The sequence below is a fragment of the Prenolepis imparis genome, unplaced genomic scaffold (genome assembly GCF_030444845.1).
Source record: "Prenolepis imparis isolate NDT839.2.m4 unplaced genomic scaffold, iyPreImpa1.0 SCAF_10, whole genome shotgun sequence".
NCBI classification, from domain to species: Eukaryota; Metazoa; Arthropoda; class Insecta; order Hymenoptera; family Formicidae; genus Prenolepis; species Prenolepis imparis.
In genome coordinates this window covers 4,561,997-4,578,768 of record NW_028141168.1, presented here as the reverse complement: position 1 = coordinate 4,578,768, position 16,772 = coordinate 4,561,997, and the positions used below count along the sequence as shown (strand labels likewise).

Genomic DNA, 16,772 nt, shown 5'->3' with positions numbered 1-16,772 from the left:
ATGTATACATATATGTCATGCAATAAACATAAATCGAGTAGAAGAATAGAGATGTGCCATAACCTTTTAGTAGCAATACTCATATATATATGTATACAATTCTTCGTACGTAAAAATTTCAACCGACTGAAATTCATATGTTACGTGTTAAGATTATGGTTATTTCTGATCTTACGGAATAATTTAGATCAAAGCTAGTTTTTGATTGGTTCTCGAGCTTGTGATTACGTCTTATGATTACGGTTACGGAAATCCATGTGCGATGGCCTTAACTTTGTTTACTGCAAAAGTGATGCAATATACAGGTTTTCTGCTCTATTGTTTCTTTTGTCATGTAAACTCAGAATTTGAAGCTAAGCGCCTCCTCTACCTGAATAACTCTCATGCTCGATAATATTATTCAAAAGGTTCTTGTTCTTTCATAACAACTCAGTCAGCAAATAGCAAGCGTTATGTTGCTTCGACATTTAAGTTTGACGTTTATAATGACATATCAGTTTGCTACTTGGAAAGTTTATTTTTATTTTAAATTTAAATTTGTATGGCTTAAAAATACACAAAAAAATAACAAATTAACCTTTAAATTATTTTCTCATATATTTATCCTTGAAAAATTCTACATTAAGGCTCCTAGTACCTTGCCGACCATGTCGGAATCGTGACGTCAGAGGCGAGAAAAAACACGCTATTTTTTTTAGATGCCATTTCTATATAAAAACATATTTGCATAAAATAACAACTTGATCTCTTTAATACACTTCTAAAAAACGCCGAAAACTATTCTTTTCCCTTTATAATCAATCAACAGCTGTAAAATGTAAATATTATGAGGCCCAGTCCTTCTGGTCTTTGCACATGCGCAGTCATTCCGCATGTCAAAGTCTGATATCTCGATCATTTTAGGGTTGTTGATTGACTGTCAAGGGAAAAGAATAGTTTTCGGCGTTTTTTAGAAGTGTATTAAAGAGATCTTAAGTGTTATTTTATGCAAATATGTTTTTATTTAGAAATGGCATCTAAAAAAAAATAGCATGCGTTTTCTCGCTTCTGACGTCACGATTCCAATATGGCCGCGGTGAGCACTCAGGAGCCTTAAAATAACCATATTAAAAAAGTCAAATATTAATAAAACGAGGAAAAGCTGTTTATTGCAGAAACCTCCATATAAAAATTAAAAACAATCTACTTGGACCCCCCCCTACACCCAAAAACATAATAACTTTGATAACATCAGAGTTTAAAAAGTGACTCTTTAAAAATTCATGATGATTTTTATCATCTAAAAAAATTTATTTGACGAAGGATAATTTATTTTTGATTTTCTCAAAATATGGATTTTTTTCGAATTCTCTTTCATCTATTCTTAACTACCTCTTCAGTGGCCACTCGTCTTCCAATAAGTCTCTAATTAGATATTTCCAACTTTTTCCCTATAAGAATTCTGCCCGATGAGATCATCATCGTAGTTGCCAGGTAATTTGGGGGCCAGAAAACCATAATAGGTTTGAGAACATCAGATGTTTGAAAAGTGACTTTTTAAAAATTCATGATTTATTTTATCATCTAAAAAAATTTATTTAATGAAGGAGGATAATTTATTTTCTATTTTCGATTTTCTTAAAATATATGGATTTCTGATAGGGGATTTCTCTTTCCGAATTCTCTTTCATTCTATTCTATTCTGAACTTCCTCTTCAGATGCGTATTGCAATAAGTGTTTAATTAGATATTTCCAACTTTTCCCTTCCTCCCTTTATTCTTTTCTATAAGATTTCTGTCCTATGAAGGTATCATCGTAGTTGCCAGGCAGTGTTGTGCTTAGATGATTTTAAACTTAGCTAGATAAAGATGAAATAAAAATATGTAAATTCATCTTAGATAAGCTGAAGATGATTTTGTTTTAAACATATCTAGATAAAAGATAAAACTAAAAGGCGATTTATCTAGATAATTTCCAGATAATATTATTTTTAACACTGCTTATGTAAACACAGTTATAAAAAAAATGTAAATTATAAAAGAGATATAAAAATATATTCATACTTTTATTTATAAGTTTTTATTAGTATTTATTTTCTTACTGTTTAATAAGTCAACAATGTAGGCTCCCTGCATTGATAAATTACAAATTCAGAAGGAGGCTATATGGAGCCACGCGTAGGGTGTAGGTACGCAAATACTAAAAACAAACTTGTTGGAATAACAAATTTATTAAATCTAAACGTTTCGGTCCTTTCTTTGGACCTTCTTCAGTAAATTTAATACAATAAATTATAATGGGGAATCTACATACTGCCGCACGCAGCGCAAAAGCCGTGAGCCCCCCGATCGATACCCCACTAAATAGACAAAGTGAAATAATATCGTGAATCATCGTCTCCTCACTGAACACGCCGCTGCACCGTCTTGCGACGTTCCTCCACAAAATCATATACAAGTCGGTCCCGGCTGCGTTCGGAAACGTCACCCGAGTGCATTCCCTCTCTTTCTATATCATTGAGAGAGAAATGATATAGAAAGAGAGGGAATGCACTCAGTGACATTTCCGAACGCAACCCCGGTGGCGGACAGTGGAGAATAGCTTTCGACTGGTCAACAAACTCGATGGAACTTACATTGGTGACAATTGTGAACTTATTTCACTGAATGTGGTCTCTCTATTCACTAACATCCCATTGGATTTGGCAGTCGACGGCATAGCCGCGAGGTGGAATTTCATAGAGAATAACTGTACGATACCGAGCGTGGAATTTTTGGGGGCAATCCGGCTTGTTCTTCATTCAACTTTTTTCACCTTTGATGGCATAATCTATCAACAAACCTTCGGAGCGCCCATGGGCTCTCCGCTGTCTCCCATAGTAGCCGATTTAACCATGCGCGATTTGGAGAGCAGGGTGATAGGAGATCTTCCTTTTGAACTCCCGATCTACGTACGCTATGTTGATGATATCGCGTTGGCCGTCCCTCCCAGGACGAGCCAGGAGATACTAAGACAGTTTAACGCGTGTCATAATAGATTACAGTTTACTTTGGAAAGGGGGGGCAATAGACTCGATTTTTTGGATGTTACATTCATTCTAAACCGGGGATATGTTGAATTCGACTGGTACCATAAACCAACATTTTCGGGAAGATATCTGAATTATTACTCCTGTCACCCTCTCTGCCACAAGAGAGGCACAATATTTGGCCTAATAGATAGGGCTTTCTGGTTATCACACCCAAGATATCACCAAAAGAACTTCGAATTGGTCATTGGGGTGTTACGTGATAATGGGTACCCATTGCAACTGATTTTTGAAACATTTCACGAAAGGCTTAAGACTTTGTTTGCGAGAAATAAAAATAATAATTCAGGCGCCGCTAACAGAACACCTGATACTAATTCGGCTCGCGTTGCATATTTTAATGTCCCATACATACCCAAATTGTCCGAGCGGTTTAGCCATGTGGTCCGTGATCTAGATGTAAAAATGTCCTACACAGGTTTGAATAAGTTACGCTCGTTTATCCGCGTGCATAAAGACACACTGCAGAAAGACTGGCATAATAACGTTGTATACAAAATTTCATGTCAAAATTGTAATGCCTCTTATGTCGGTCAGACCAGCAGACAGTTGAGAACACGCATTAGGGAGCACAGAAATCACATAAAAAGAAACACCGCGCAAAAATCCGTGATCACGGACCACAGGCTGATTAACCACGAATTTGATTGGGATAACGTTGAGATCTTGGATGAGGAACCGTTTCTAAGAAAGAGACTTGTATCAGAGATGCTGTTTATCAGGCGCCAGATAAATGGCCTAAACCGACAAGAAGACACAGAGTGTCTAAGTCAAGCATATATATCTGTTGTGACAAATATGCCTCAAATTTCCTGAAAGACGGTCTTCGTTTAGTTGTTATCGAATTCCTTTATAGAGCCATAAATCATTTGTAACATTAAATTCCATACATTGTATGTTTGAGAGAAGGAGATAGAGAAGGGGGGGAAGCAAGAGGAAAGGGGGACAGGGATAGAGGGAGAGAGACGGAGGGGTGGGGGGAGGGAGAGAGGGGAGAGGGGGGGGAGAGGGGAGAGAGGGAGAGAGAGAGAGAAAGAAAAATAAATTCCACACATTGTGTTTGACATTGACTTCGATAACAGGCTATGAGCCATTGTATGGCGCCTTATAAATAGCATCAAACCGAATATCTTCTTCACTCGTGCGTCGGACGCGTCCGCGTACGGTCGTGTGAATGTGCGATGGATGAGTGTGTGAGTAAGAGTGAGCCCCCTTTCGGAAATTCCTCACTATACTCTTCATTAGAGTCCACTTTTGAGTACCTCATGACATATTATTTCACTTTGTCTATTTAGTGGGGTATCGATCGGGGGGCTCACGGCTTTTGCGCTGCGTGCGGCAGTATGTAGATTCCCCATTATAATTTATTGTATTAAATTTACTGAAGAAGGTCCAAAGAAAGGACCGAAACGTTTAGATTTAATAAATTTGTTATTCCAACAAGTTTGTTTTTAGTATTTGCGTACCTACATCCTACGCGTGGCTCCATATAGCCTCCTTCTGAATTTGTAATCTTACTGTTTAAGTTTTACTACTTGAGTACTTTTATGTGCTATGACTCTAAACCAAATTATCTGAACATTATTCTAGATAATTTAGAAAAAATAACTTTTTTTCATCTAAGATGCAGATGATATAGATAGTACATATTTTTATTATCTATATAAAGATAAGATGACACCAAAAGTTTATCTAGATATAATCATCTATATTCTATATGTATATAATTTCATTTAGATAACAGCAAACACTGTTGCCAGGTAACGGACAATCAGTTAGTTGGCCGTAGCTATGACGATCGACAACAGATCCAATATACGAATTTTGCGAGTGCGTTCGACAAGTGTTCTCGAACGCCAAGCACTTGTTAAGGAAAAATGTCGAGTGCGACGTACGACGAGCTCTGGAAGGAGGTCCAGACGTTGCTCATGGAGACGGTCCAGACTGACACGGTGCTCCAGGGCGCGAAGCCGCAGAAGGATCGCAAAAAGGCGCACGACGCCGTCTCGGCCCTATATGTCCGCTACATCCTCATCTGCAACAAGCTCGAGCAGTGTTACGACCAGGTCATACAGCCGCAGAAACGCCTGTTACTGGAGAGATTATTGAACGCGAGTCTGGGCAGGATGCTAGAGCTCAAGCACGACTTGGTCAACGTCGATTTGTCGGAGCATAGCTATTACGACGACGTGTTGGTCGAGTGCGGAGTGACGCCGCAGGAGGCCGAGATCCAGGTACCAAGGTACTACAGACGCGGGCGAATCACGGAAATCGCGGAGAGACGAAAGTTCATCGAGGACACCCTTCGAAATCTGGGCGCGCTTCACGAAGCCATCATCCCGAAAAAAATCACCGAGTCGCAGGCTATACGACTTATTCAGGTATCGCGAAGCTTCTCTATAAGAAGAGCCTAAGAGAGCTCTTCTTATTTCGCCTTTTCGAAAAAAAAGCTATCGAACCGTGCGATATCGCCAAAATTAAATTTTAATACTCATAACGTGTTTATGTAATCAAAATGAGTATTTCTTGTGTAAAAGAAGAAATAAAATATTGCTTATCTTTAATTAAAAATATTTTAATTAAAAGTATTTTGTATTTTTTTTCACTCCTTTCATCGTTAATAATATAATTCATGCATCTATATATTTTTATTATTTATTTTTATCTTCTATTATTACGCGTATTTTTATTTTTATTATTATTATTATATATTATTTATTTTTATTTTATATATTTATTTCATATATTTATTATATTTTTATTTTATATTATTTATTATTCATAACATATTTATGTAATCGAGATGACATTTCAGTATTTCTTGTATGTAAATTAAGAAGAAATGAAATATTGCTTATCTTTAATTAAAAATATTTAAATTAAAAACTAAAACTAAAAAAAAATTAAAAACATTTTATATTTTTTTCCATTTTTTTCGCATCGTTTAATAATATAATTCATATATCTATATATTTTTATTATTTATTTTTATTTTCTATTACTACTCGTATTTTTATTTTTATTACTCTATTTTTATTTTATTACTTGTTTTTATCTTCTCTTATAAGCTTAATAAGACAAAAGATTTCGAGATAAAATCAAATTTAAAAAATCTCTTAAATAAAGCTTTAGAAAAATTTTCTATTTTTTACAAGACTTTAAATGGCTTTGTTAATTTCGCCGTTTATACAAATGTCAAATGTTCGAAACTTTAAAATAACGTCAAATAATGTCAAATGTTCGAAACTTTAAAATAACGTGATTATTTAAAATGTATTTTATGATAATGCATAAATATAAATAATTTTATTATTGTGAAGATATATATTTGTATTCACACACAAACACACACACGCGTCAGTATTACTTTAAAGTTTAAAGAACTCCACACTAATCCTATATGAAATTGAATCCCGATAAAATCAGCTGGTGATTTTCTCATATGTTGCAGCTTTTGACCTGCCGAACAAAGATGTAATAAGCTCAAACTTTTATAAACAAAATACTTACAGAACCCAAGTTTTCATATTTGACTGGCTGTAAATCGATAACTGTTCATTATTTAGCTTTCAGACTATTACATTTTTTATTCAGGACGTCACAAGTTACAACAAACCAGCTGATTTTATTAGGATCCAATTTCATATAGGATTTAATGCGAGGTTCTTTATTTGTGATTTATTTTATGTCATTCATAAATTTTAATACTCCAGGCCCACGAACGAGCAAGACAAGGTAGATTGCGGTATCAGTTTATGAAAGAAATTCGTGAGATGAAAGAAAGATCGACTACTAAACCAGAAGTTGCTGAAGAGGATGAAGCGAGCGAGAAGCTCGCAGCGCTGAAAATTCAAAAGGTATGGAAAGGATATATCACTAGATGCCACGTTCGCAAGAGACGCCTCGAGGAGATGCTGTTGATAGGTAACAATTAAATAATTGCAATATTTTTTTATTTGAATCATTTTTCTATTTAGAATATAAAATAATCTTTAATTTAGTGGTCTTTCTTTCTTTTGAAAAAAAGAGAAAAAAATAAAAATAAAAATGCTACAATAAGAGAAATTCTTTAATGACATTTATGTCCTACATTTTATAAATAGTAATTTTTGTAAACATATAAAGATATGCATTATTATACAGAGATATGCATTATTTGAAATAGATGCATTTAAAATGGAAATACAAAATGTCTGTAAAATGCCTATTTTGCATTTTGCATTTACAAATTGAAAGGTTCCAACTATTTTGCATTTTCTATTTCAAGTGAGTTTGCAAACACCCATTTTGCACATCTCTGCATACAAGTAACATAATTTTAATATTGCCTAAACTTTTAAAAGTATTTGTTTCGATAAAAAGATGAAGCAGTATTTACACTACTTGTTTTATACGTAAATAAATTAAATACGTAAATAAATTAAATACGTAAAATATTAACACGCTGATTGCCTAAAGGAATGCTACAGCCTAGTCAAACGATCACGGAAAGTGCCAGACGAGTCGAGAGATTGAAGCAGCAGAGATACGAGAAGCAATTGAATTTTCAACAACAGTATCAGGATCTGATATTGGAAGCGAAAGAGAGAATACGCAGCGAGAAGAGCACCATCATGGAGGAAAATATCAGGATCGAAATTCGAAATTGGATCGACACTTATTTTCAACAAACCGGGAAAATACCCGATTTACCATCCGCCGAGAGCGGTGGTTCGCGTATGATTTTCAGCAGACAGGTAAAGTATATGAATATCGAAAGTATCTTGCCCGCTATATATAAAGGATGAACACATAAGGATGAACCAATAATATATAAGCTACAAGTTGATATCATATTGATTTCCATCGTAACCCAAATTCCTCTGTTTACATTGTACTGTACAGCTACGAGGGTCATTCAATGAGTAAAGAGACAAATGGTTGTCATTTTACTAATACAGTTTATTTAATGAGAATCTAACAATTTACCTATTTTTTAACATAATTATCGCGCCTACTACATTTGATCATCGCTCTACTAATTTTTTTTATGCCAGCAGCAGAGAATTCCTTGTCTTGAAGTCTGAGCCAATTTTGGACATTTGTTCACGTCTTCGTTATTGCAAAACTTGATTCCACTAATAAAGAGATCAAACAAAAAGAAGTCTGATGAGATGAGATCTGGACTTTAAGGCGGATGTGGCAGAATTTTCCATCTCAATGTTTCATTTTTCTTTTTCGGCTACTTTTGAACGTTTTGAACTGATCAACCCACTTGTAACAATTCATACAACTCTTATCATATTGCTTGAGCATCTGGGAGTAAATTTCACACGGTTTTACACCCACCGGGAACGAGAAATCTTATCATTGGCCTAGTTTACATTGTGCACTTGATACGCGTATCAAACAGTAAATAACTAGTACATTGGTTTAGTTATTGGCTGATCAGCTCAAATGCACTACTTGATACGCGTATCAAGTGCTCGATGTAAACTAGGCCATTGAACGCTGTTCTTCAAAACTGCACACTTTTCGGGAAGATCTATTATTGTTAAATAAGTAATAAAGATTATGTATACTGAATAATTAGTTGTCAAACAGCTTTTAAATTGATGACAGGGAGGTCAACTTATGGTTTTGAAAATATCATACTTCTTATAAATGTTTTTTGAACTATAGTTGTTTGTCTTTTTGCTTATTGAATGATCTTCGAAATGTTTGTTTATCGAATTTATACCGATTAACGTGAAAGAAATTTTGTTCAGCTTGATGTATATATCTACGAAGTGTTTTATACGATTTAAATTAAATTTGCTATAATGTTTCAACTATTGCCTTGTTACAGGGAACCGAGAGTACCGTGAGCAAATCCACGGCGGTATCGTCGAAAGAATCGAAGAAATCGAAACGCTCGAAGTCGAAAAAAGATAGCGAAACGGAACAGTCGGAGGACGAGACAGATTTAGGATTTAAATCGATCCCTTCCAACTTTCTACCAGAATTAATACAAGCAAATCAGGAGTACCAAGACGTTTGGAGGGACAAGGATGAATCGATAAACCCGATACAGCTACCTTATCGCGACATGATAGAAGCTGAAAAGACGAGGGAAGTCGAAGACGAAGTCAGAATAGTTGTGGATCAGGCGATGAGAAGTAGGTAGATAGATCTTTGTCGTATCAATTAAAAATTGTATATTACAAGGAGTAGAGAAGAATTATTATAAAGAATGTGTAAGATTATAGAGCGACAACCGCATAATTGCTGATAAGGCAATGTTACAATTAGGCGACATAGAGGCTCTTCAGGCTGCGTTAGACAGGGACAGAGGATTCAAGGGAAAACGCGCAAAGAAACCGCAGAAACGTCTTCGTAGAAGCGGGAAGAAAAATAAGAGAAAGAAAGAGAAAGATCTAACGCCCGATAGAACAACCGAGAGCCTTTTCGAAGAGCTTCTCACACAGGGTATTATTAAGCTTCATCGCGAGGTTTCTCTGGATGAATTCAAGGGCGAAAAGTCATTCGCGAACTATGATCTGCATATGAAGGAGAAAGATCCTCTTCCGGCGCTCGGTACATTTGATGAATATATAGCATTTAATTTATTCTATTAATTCTTCTTTCCTAAAATTTCTAAGATCATGATATACGTATCCATAGAATAATGTGGAAAACATGTATTTCAGTTTATTTTGTATCTTTTTTCAATAGATATATCTTTACTGCAATAAATAAAAGTTTCCCACGACATCTTCTTTCACTGAAAAAAAAACTATTTCTTAAATTTACAAAGAATTTGAAAGAAAAGACTTTCAAAATATTTCTAGATCAATTTGAAGCACACGCTTTATGACAATTAATCGAATTGTACCAGGTGATATAAGGCAATTGATTGCCGAGTACTGCATTCTTCCGCTGGGCAATCAAGTCTTGAGAGAATTCACACCACTTATACGATCTGTTCTGATAGCCAGTCCCCATGGTAGCGGCAAAAAGTTGCTGGTAAACGCGATCTGTACGGAACTAGGAGCTACGCTCTTCGACATCACGCCGGCAAATATAGCTGGCAAATATCCCGGCAAATCGGGATTGATCATGCTCGTTCATTTAATCTCGAAGGTTTGTATCAGTCAGGTATAGAAATTTATACGATTAAACCCAAATTTAGAATAATTACACTAGTTTACAGCCAAAAATTATTTTAAACCAGACAATGTCCTTTATAGATTTTTGAGTGCTGAAAACACCGCAAACTAAATTTCACTAGTACGTTAGATTTCCAAAATAATTGAGGTTTAATGTGTAAAAAATGGTCTTTTTTTTGCGATATTTGAGATTTTTTTTGTAAAAAAGGTTAACGTTATTTGAAAAGTTTGATCAAATATCATAAATGTATTGTTCATCTCCTATAAAATAAATTTTTTTTATTTCAATATCTTACTTTTTAGCCATGTTATGAAAGATTAAAGCTGAACTTCTCATATGGAGGTACTCCTGAGGAAAAAAGGTTTTTCGGAAAAAAATTATTTTTTCCAAAATTAATTTTATCATTATTTGTCCCCCTTTAGATCATACAACTTTTATCTAAAACATTTTTTTGAAAATGCATTTGTTTCAAAAAATTAAAAGTGGGCAATTAAAATGAGACACCCTATATATAAATATACATTTAGTGAAATCTATCACGATAAGTTACACTGTGTATCGATAGTCCTAAATTACAAATTATGAGTATAATTATACTTCATTAACAGACGGAATATTTGCTATCTCAGAAAAATTCTGTATTTAAATCCTTCCTAATATGGCTAAAAAGTAAGATATTGAAATAAAAAATGCATTTTAGGGAATGAACAATACATTCATGATATCTGATCAGAACTTCCAGATAACGTTAATCTTTTTCACAAAAAAGATTTCAAATATCACAAAAAGCCAGTTTTTGCATATTAAACCTTAATTATTTCAGAAACCTAACGTGTTGGTGAAAATTGGCTTGCGGCATCGTTTTCAGTATTCAAAAATCTATAAAAAATATCTTGTCTGGTTTAAAATAATGAAAAAAAAAATATTTTTTGTAAATTAGTGTTACCTTAGGATAATTATCTTGGAAAATATTTGACATTTTTTCCGGTCACTTGATTCACGTCACTTAAGTAGTTACTCAGATAATCTAATTATTATCCACAAGATGAAGATACGAAGTCATGACGAAATGGATATGTGATAACAAAGATGCTCTCATGAACTTGGACTTCTCGCAACGTGAAAATTTGTGAAAAATTAAGTAGCAATATTAATATCCGAATTATTTATTTTTGTAGTTGCTATTGACCTACAAAGATTTAAATTTGGCCTCAGTCATGAGTAGAGTCCGACCGAAATTACGGTTTCGGTTTCGGTTACGGCCAATTTCAGCCAAAAATCAGGATTTCGGTTGATTTCGGTTTCGGCCAAAATTGAGAGCAAATTTCGGCTACGTTAACCGAAACTGTACAAGTCGCAACGCGTCGGTTGGCGCCGACTGATGTGCGCCGAATCGGCACGATCTTATCCTTCTTTATTCTAAAGCCTAGTCTACAATGGCAGTAAGCAGTATAGAGTAAGCAGTAAGCAGTAAGCAGTATGAAATGGGAATTGCCCATTTCGTTACTCCCGGTCTTTACATCCACTAAAAACAGTATACAATGGCAATAACAAGGCTGTAGGAATAGAGAGTATACTGTTTTTAGTGGATGTAAAGATCGGGAGTAACAAAATGGGCAATTCCCATTTCATACTGCTTACTGCTTACTCTATACTGCTTACTGCCATTGTAGACTAGGCTTTACTCGTCAAGTGTAGACGTTTGACGCGAATCTTATAAACATAATCTCTCGGACGCTCGCCGGTTAATATAAAAATAAAACTGTAAGTTCCTATTTTATCTCTTTATTTCATAATGTTTTAGGTTTTAGATTTGATCTACAAATGTGCTCTTTTGTCTCTTGTCTCTTTTCTCTTACTTCTTCATTTCTTCGCGTATGAAATAGTAAATAGTATTCATTAAGTTCATTCAGTTCGGTTCAATAAGTTCATTAAGTCAATTTAAGTTCAAGTAAAGACAACTTAAGTACAAATTTTTATGTGATCTCAATAATAACTGTGATTTGATTTATTTTTGTTACAATATAGAATTGTTTAATTTTGATTATTAGCTACTAAGTTTAATTATTATGTTCAAGTAAAGACTAATACTTTTAAGTATAAACTTTTATGTAATCTCAATAATAACTTATGTAAAAGTTTATAACTTTTCAAAAGCGGATAATATAATTCAATATTATAAATTATAATTATAATGCTTTATTTTATAGTATATTATTTCGTATTGTTTACGTACTTGAGAAATATTTTTATATTTTAATAAGATATTTAATAAAATCTTATATTACCTTATTTCTTATTTTAAAAGTACAATGTACATGAATTTCGCTTTTTAATATGTAATTTTTGTAGAAATTTATTCCTTACAAAAGTTTCGGTTTTCGGTTTCAATTTCGGCCGAAATAAAAAAAAAACCGAATATTCGTTTTCGGTTTCGGCCGAAACAAAAAAATTGATTTCGGTCGGACTCTAGTCATGAGCCTCCCCCCCCCCCCCATATACTTAAGCTATTAGTCATCAGTGATCGCACGTATAACATTAAGAAAATTTCTTACTGTCGGTATTAAGGTATCACGATTGCTGCAGCCATCAGTGATCTTCATGGATGACGCGGAAAAACCGTTTGTAAAGAAAGTACCAAAAACAGATAAGACCGATCCGAAACGTTTGAGGAAAGATCTACCGAAGCTGGTCAAGAATATCACAGGCGAGGACAGAGTTCTGCTTATCGGGACATCCAGCAAACCTTGGGATGGCGATCAGAAACTCTTGTATCAGACCTACGATAAAGTCATCTACATTCCTAGACCGGACTATGGTACTGTATCTCTCATATGGAAGGATCTATTGTACAAAGTGAGTAAAAAAAATATTATGTGCAACGCAGACAGAAATTGCCATATTACAAAAATCGATCATTTTATGACATATTAATTATATATATATATATATTTTATATGTAAAGACACGTGTTATATATAAATATTATATAACATATGTTGTTTTATATAAAATATATTATCTCTTCTGTGCAATAATAAATTTATCTTAATTATAAATAAATCAAACATCTTATTTTTCATATTTTAAGAACTTTATTCATACTCGTATTCATCATATTTTTGTTTTATTACAAATAATTATGGAAAAAATAAGATATAAAAAAATAAGAATCATAAAATTTTAGCCCCGTAATTAAATTATGAGGTCGCATCATAAAATGATTTCTCTCGCCTCTCACTACTCGGGGTGTTTTATTAAGTAAATCAAAAAAATTTATCGATTGAACAAACTGATTTGAGACTAATAATTTTATGATTTTGTGGAGTATTTTGTTTCAGGAAAATCTCTTTTAAGTGTCCAACAGTAGTCAGCCAGCATACTAGGACTCCACTTATTTACGAGATCAAAATTGACGCACGCCCAGTCAAAAAATCTGTGCTACACGACTTCACAGTATTGTCACATGTTTTTTTGGTTCATAACATTAAAGTTTAAGATTCAAGCTTTAATTTGAGCCCACAGAAAGTATATTCTATTACGTCCCGTTTCTTTGTAACAGAGGTTCAAAAATAAGTTTTTTTTGACACTTTGACCCTTTTTTTTCTCAAAAACGTGATGTGATGGAATATTGGGTTTCAGATTCGTAATCTACGGGAAAAAATCCTATCGAAATCACCTGTCATTCCTTTTGTGACAAAATTAGTGTTGACCAGTGTAATTTATATTCACGTATCTCTTTTGTAAATCTCTTACGATATTTTTTTCTAGTACTCGGGTATTAATCGCCAGTTTGATACATCAGCTATGACTAAAGCGTGCGACGGTTTCACTGTCGGCACCGTTTTAGCAACGATTAATGAGGTAGATAATTAGAATTACAAATCTTGACTCTACAAAATATCTAATTACTAATTCTAATTAACGATACTGTCTTTGATTTATTAATATTTATTAACACTTCCCGTATTATAATGTAGGTGATGACTACAAAACGTATGGTACAACTACGAACACATCCTTTAACACATGCTGAATTAGTGAACGCGTTGAGTTTCAAGGATCCGGTATATCGCGAAGAGGAAGATGCATTTTTAGGTTAGGTTTGTAACAATTTGTATGTGTGATATGTCGCCCAAAAGTGTCTTAAAATATTTACTTACAAGGGACATGTCACAACTGTCCGGAACCGATTTGATTCTTCTTCAAATATGTTGTTAAATACACAAATCTAAAAGACACGTATTTTTTTATATGTGCGGATATTGAGTTTTAAGGGGTGAAACACCCCTTTAAAGAAAAACGGTATTTTTCTTTAGGATCGAATATCTGGTAAACTATAAGAGGTAGAAAAAAAAGACGTACAACAAATTTTAATGGCTTGAAGAGTACTTTAAAGTTATATGAACAAAATTTTTTTATTTTTATTTTTTTTAAATACCCCACCACTTAATTTTTTTTCAAAATAAAAAAATTTTGTTCATATAACTTTAAAGTACTCTTCAAGCCATTAAAATTTGTTGTACGTCTTTTTTTTCTACCTCTTATAGTTTACCAGATATTCGATCCTAAAGAAAAATACCGTTTTTCTTTAAAGGGGTGTTTCACCCCTTAAAACTCAATATCCGCACATATAAAAAAATACGTGTCTTTTAGATTTGTGTATTTAACAACATATTTGAAGAAGAATCAAATCGGTTCCGGACAGTTGTGACATGTCCCTTGTTAGATGATACAATAATCTTAAGGTTTATCCTTGGTCTTCGCCGCGACCATGTTGGATTATGACGTCAGAAGCGAGAAATACACGCTGAAAATTTTTTGCGTGCCATTTTTAAATAAAAAGATATTTTGATGAAACAACTTTAGATGGTTTTAGCATACTTTTAAAATATTCTCCGAAAACTACTTTTTTGCCTTGACAGTCAATCAATAACCGTAAAATAATTGAAACATCAGACTTTGTCATGCGGAACGACTGCGCATGTGCAAAAACCAGACAGACTGGGTCTCGTATTACAATAATTTTTACAGCTGTTGATTGATTATAAAGGGAGAAGGGTAGTTTTCGGAATATTTTAAAAGTGTGCTAAAGCCATCTGATCTGAAGTCGTGTTTCATCAAAATATCTTTTTATTTAAAAATGGCACGCAAAAATTTTCATCGTGTATTTTCTCGCTTATTCTAACATCATAATCCAACATGGTCGCGGCGAGAACGAAGGAGCTTTAATTTACTTAGATAATAATAAATTTATTTATTGTTAAATAATAAATATTTACCTAGATAATATACAATCTTAATTTTTAAATTATTGCTTATATTGGGATAATTTGTTTAAATCACAAATATGTATATTTCCATAAATATACAAATTAGACATTATGTATGTGTGACTCATATATTTTATTTTTACAACTTTCAAGACTTAGCAACTTTAAATTTAAGATTTAACGTTTCTTTTTAGCCTGGTTTTCTAAAACGCCAACCTGTCGGCGGAAACAAAAGGCTCTTGAATTGGAACTCGAGAAATTGAACGAAGCAAATGAGTCGCAAAAAAAGAAGAAAGGAAAATAATAGATATACATCTCGTGTATAATAAGATTTGTATTTTATGTATATAATATGTATATTGTTGACTGTTTGTGGATGTCTTTTCACGTTCGTGCGTCAATAGAGGAAAGGAAGGGGAAGAGGAGAATGGAAAAAAACAATTTTGGCGCACTGTTCTTTTCTTGTAAACACATTTAAATGCAAATTTTATACTGCATAAAACAACAGAGTTAATATTTAACGCCACCTGGTAATAAACATTTCCGTTTAACATATATAGCATATAAGAAGCAAATATATGTATATTAAACACTAAGAATATAAAGGCTCGATATATATCAAATATAAATCGGTAATAGATAGGCTATTCAAGCCGTAAGCAGATGTCGGTGCGTCGATTCCAACGAAAATTAATTTTTCGTTGGAATTAACTAATTATGCACGGGGCACAAATTTTGCTTGGTACACCGCCAAGACTTTATTACGGAACAATCTCAATTCGAGATTTTTAATTCCAAAGATCCCCTCTGTCCCCCCTAAAGAAATGTAGGCGAGAAAAATATAGATCCGAAAGTCGCTGAATCGGGAATCGAACCCGAGACATCCGCTTACGGCTCGAATAGCCTATCTATTACCGATTTATATATGTATATTATTGCATCTGTGCAATTTTGAAATAAAATAGTGCATTAAAAATGCATTAAATATGATGCAAAAAAATATGATCCATCTTATTCTATAAATGCAAAAAAATATGATCCATCTTATTCTTCGTTCAAGTCTACATTTTGTATTATTATTGCATTATTATATATACTTTTACTAATTATATCACAAATCGTTCTTCGATGTGTGAAAAAAAATAGAGATTATTTTCTGTTTAGATCATTTATTTTTTGCAGTGTATGTACATTTACTCCGACGAAGTATCTATCTGATGAATTTGTACAAAAATCGTGAGCACATGATCGTTGTACATATATGTCATAGGTCAAAGCGTGACCAAAGCTATTACGCCACATG

The 16,772-nt window shown here is 33.5% G+C and overlaps 1 protein-coding gene across 3 annotated transcripts; it reads left to right on the top strand.

Moving 5' to 3' along the window:
- Positions 1–4,136: 4,136 nt before the first annotated feature.
- Positions 4,137–16,452, top strand: LOC145941936 (dynein regulatory complex subunit 11). 3 transcript variants are annotated; one of them, XM_083048365.1, is made up of 11 exons: positions 4,137–4,261; positions 4,829–5,449; positions 6,782–6,992; positions 7,527–7,804; positions 8,896–9,205; positions 9,339–9,623; positions 9,925–10,169; positions 12,765–13,052; positions 13,968–14,060; positions 14,177–14,294; positions 15,664–16,452. In XM_083048365.1, exons 2-11 carry the CDS (start codon positions 4,946–4,948, stop codon positions 15,771–15,773), a joined length of 2,442 nt encoding a protein of 813 aa, XP_082904491.1. In that variant the 5' UTR covers positions 4,137–4,261; positions 4,829–4,945; the 3' UTR covers positions 15,774–16,452. The 3 variants fall into 3 exon arrangements, 2 of the variants coding, with proteins under 2 accessions (XP_082904491.1, XP_082904492.1); XR_014426261.1 differs by lacking the exons at positions 14,177–14,294; positions 15,664–16,452 and adding an exon at positions 13,538–13,652 and having other exon boundaries at positions 13,968–14,054; XM_083048366.1 differs by lacking the exons at positions 14,177–14,294; positions 15,664–16,452 and having other exon boundaries at positions 13,538–13,997.
- Positions 16,453–16,772: the final 320 nt, after the last annotated feature.